The 4,307-nt window shown below is 32.5% G+C and overlaps 1 protein-coding gene across 1 annotated transcript in view; it reads right to left on the reverse strand.

The window, feature by feature from the left end:
• The window catches only part of Cnbd1 (cyclic nucleotide binding domain containing 1), a 323,182-nt gene that overhangs the window by 126,660 nt on the left and 192,215 nt on the right, over nucleotides 1–4,307 (reverse strand). Inside the window, exon 5 of the mRNA XM_021159705.1 lies at nucleotides 1,509–1,654. Coding sequence (XP_021015364.1) covers nucleotides 1,509–1,654 — 146 coding nt within the window. The remainder of the gene's footprint in view (nucleotides 1–1,508; nucleotides 1,655–4,307) is intronic.

Here is a 4,307-nt window from a genome sequence, read left to right on the forward strand (position 1 = left end):
GAGAGGCTCATTGGACTTGCAAACTTTATATGCCCCAATATAGGGGAATGCCAGGGCCAAAAGAATGGGAATGGGTGGGTAGGGAAGTGGGGGGCGGTATGGGGGACTTTTGGGATAGCATTGGAAATGTAATTGAGGAAAATATGTAATAAAAAATATTAAAAAAAAGAAATATAATTTCATAGTATAAAGTAATTTTAATTACTATCCGATCTAATATTTAAGCAGCAGTGAGCATTTGCACCCTCTCCCTGTGCCTAAAAATGATTTTAATCACGGCAAACTCCTTTGATTTATTTTCTGCCCCTAGACACTAATTACATGGAGCCAATTAAGAGAGAAAACCATTGAAGAAAAATCCTCAAGTTAGGTAAATCTTTCAAAAATCATGAGTCTCCAAGATTTCAATTTCATTTTAAATGTCACCCTCCTGACTAACTGCTTTCCACAAACAGTAGCAAATACAGAGGGCAAGTTCAGAAGGCTGAAGTGTGTTTAAAATTCATTTACAAGCAGAATTCCTCTGTGTAATATGTTTATGCCTTGGGGATCCACACCTGCAAACAATGATATCATTTTATTTCTGTAAGGAATAAAAAAATGAAGTTCTTGACAGACACAAAAAGTCTTGATTTCCTTCCCTTAAAAGGTTCAGATGCATGCATTTATATTGAAGTAACTCCTACATCCTTGGTAGAGAGACCAAAGATGAATATTATGTCTAATGAGTGCTTTCCCAATATCTAGAGTCATATTTACAACTAGGTAGACAAGCATTTTAACCAACTGTGAAAGACTGCTGTGGATTGCTAATAAATTTGTACTGTGTGTTTGTATAATCAACAAACGATTATAAATATACTTTAGTCTCTATTCAAGACCTGATGAAGCATAAGTCTAGGGAATTAAGCTCATTGTGTTTCAAGGGGTACTAAGAGTAATTGGATACTTATTCCAATAGCAAGTACACAAACATAGATGTATTAGTCTGAATAGGAATGACTCACATAGACTCATGTGTTTTAATGCTTGGCCTATAGGGAGTGGCGTTATTAGAATGTGTGACCACTTTGAAGTGGATGTACCCTTATTGGAGAAAATGTTTCACCATGGAGGTAGGTTTTGAGGTATCATAAACTCAAGGTAGGCCTAGTATGACAGTTTCATTCTGCTACCTATGGATCAAGATGTAGAACCCTGAGCTCCTTCTCTAGCACCATGTCTGCCTGCATACCACCATATTTACCACCAGGATGACAAGGAATTAAACCTCTGAAATGTAAGGCAGCCCAAATTAAATGTTTTCCTTTATAAGATGTGCTGTGGTCATGGTGTCTCTTTACAGCAATAGAAACCCTAACTAAGACAATATGCTATAAATCTTACTAAAGTTTGAAAAAGCTCAAATAGTTTAGCATGCCAAGGAAAATTATAAGTACTTAACAATCACAAAGTTGACATACATATATGCATTCCATTCTGCTAGATGTCCTATGTTAGTCACATACCTGTGCTACTTTTGATCCAGGTTTCAGATATCACTTTCTTACTCAGGATTTTCAGATCCTCATTGCTAAGTTGAGAGGTTAACCCTGGAATACTCTGCAAAATCTTCCACACCATGTTATGCTCCTGTGTTGTTCTATAAACTGGCCTTAGAAAAATATGAAAGAGATTATAAATTCAGAGATTATAGAAAAAAGAAAAACAAGATAATGTATTGGCAGATTTAAATTTTCCAATTTCTTATTTTATTTTCATTTAGAATTTGTTCAAAAGAACTATGTTAAAATCTCATTTAGATTTTTAAGAAATATTTAACATCTATTCTGTTTCCAAGAATAAGACACACCATGATGCCTTAAACTTCAATAGAAACTTAATTACAATTAAAGACTCTATTATTTATTAGCAATAAAGAAAGACCACTTAGATATTAACTAAAGATGTTTTAATTTCTACATTCTATACTTGACCCTGAATAGTATCTTATCCCAACGATGCATATTTTATGCTTTGGATATTATATCACTAGTTTTCCAATATAATTATTTATTGCTGCATCTTGGATACACATTTTAAATGGCACTTATTTAGATAGTTGGCTTCTAAAAATAGTTTCAACATTCACTATCTCTCCAATAGTAAGATATGCAATGATGCTTTAAACTTCAGTAGAAACTTAATCACAATTAAAGACTGTATCACTTAATAGTATTTGTGTATTATTAAAGTTGGGTAAAATGAAGTTGTAATTTAACTCTTAACCATTTATAAGTGAATATATATATGTATATATATATATACATACATATGTAATTTTAAATTAAATATATTGTTCTCATATATCATGAATGGAATTATGTGTTTATGTAAAGACAGAATCCCATGTAGCTCAGAGTGACAGGTAAACTATAGTCATCCTATTTCAACATCTTCTTAAGCACTAAGTTTAAGGGCATATGCAGACACATCTGGCCTTAGTTTGTTATTAAATTATTTATTTCTTATTAAATATACTAGTGAGTAAGAACAACACTACAATAGAGGTATGAAGTTCATGCTACACTAATTTCTGAAAGGAATAACATAACTACTGGGTATAAAACTACAGAACAATTCTGTATTTTCAAGTAATTTTAAGGCCAATACAAAAAATTAACTTAGACCCAGAAAAGTAACTTAGGGTGTACACACCACATGAATAGTTTTTTTCAATAATAATTTCACTATAGACTTCATGTGCTATAGTATTTTGGATAAAAATGGATCTAATAGGCTCATATATTTCAATACTTGGTCCCTAGTGAGTATCTATCTGTTTTAGGAAGAATTAGAAGGTGTGATCTGAAGGTGAGACACTGAGAGCAGATTTGGGGTTTCAAAAGTCCCCTAGCATCACCAAGTGTCCTGATTAATCCCCCCTCTTCTGGTGTGAGCTCTCAGCTTTTCCTTCCAAGATGCTTCATTCTACCATCATGAACTCTTAGAATCTGGACCCATAAATTCAATAATACATTCTATTTATAAGTTGTCTTGATCATGGTCAATTATTACAGCGATAGAAAAGTAATTAATGCATGTGCTTTTGGCCTTGTATCTTTATATATGTGTATCTTGAATGGTGATCAAAATTGTTTTATTTTTCTATTGTAACTTATATCCAAAACATTCAAAAGCAATAGCTAATAGTCACTCTGAGAAACTATTTTTAAAAGAGTGGATCTGTCCTAAATAAATATGATTTTAAATGTATCTCTAAGATATAGTAAGACATAATTACTATATCAGCAATCTAATGGTATAATATCCAAAGGGGAAAATATATGTCATTGAATTCCGTGAGACAGCTCAGAAGATAAAAGTGCTTTCTGCCAAGCATGAGGACCTAATTTCTATCTCTCAACCCAATACTGTGAAAAAAGAAATAAGCTCTTGAAATGTGTCTTCTTCCTCCAATGTGTCTAGCCATATTCTCCAAGGCACTAAATAACTCTATGTAAAAATAAAATCAAATATGTCATTACTGTAGTCATCATAAAGAAACTGCTTCTCTTTCTCTATGTAAAGTATTTAGTAATATATACTAAATATACTAAATATAATATATTATATATAATATATAGCATATATAATATGCCATAAGTATATTATATAATTATATATAAATATAGTATATAATTATAAAATATATAATACATTGTATATATGATATATTATGTAATATTATATATATATATATGTGTGTGTGTGTGTGTGTGTGTGTAAAACATGGACAATCTGCGTAGAAAATTTATTCAGTGAACACTATTGCAAAGGCCTAATGTTGAGGTCAGGCTTCCCATCTATGTCACTGATCCAGAAGGCCTTCAGGGAAAGCTGAGCAGAGTGAAGGTGAGCAGAGAAAAAAACAGCCTTAAAAACAGTATCTGCAACACAACCTTGACATTGCTCACAGACAAGTAGATAGTACTAGAGGTATGTAGATGCCTTTATGTATTTTATGAATGTGTACCATTAAAATATCCAGTATTATGACCTAATAAACCTGTAAGTCATTGAGCTTTCAAACCAAAACACATTGTATGACACCTCATCTTCAAATGGAGCACTTTCTCTAATCCCCTGGTTAGATTTGTTCCCTGGGATAAGAGATGAGGGAAGACTTTTACGATAGTAAAGACAAGAGGTGCTCTACTCCCAGGACCCTCCCTCCATGATGATAAAAAGAAAGAAAAAAAAAAGAAAGAAAGAAAGAAAGAAAGGAAGGAAGGAAGGAAGGAAGGAAGGAAGGAAGGAAGGAAGGA

Source organism: Mus caroli, chromosome 4 (assembly GCF_900094665.2).
Source record: "Mus caroli chromosome 4, CAROLI_EIJ_v1.1, whole genome shotgun sequence".
NCBI lineage: Eukaryota > Metazoa > Chordata > Mammalia > Rodentia > Muridae > Mus > Mus caroli.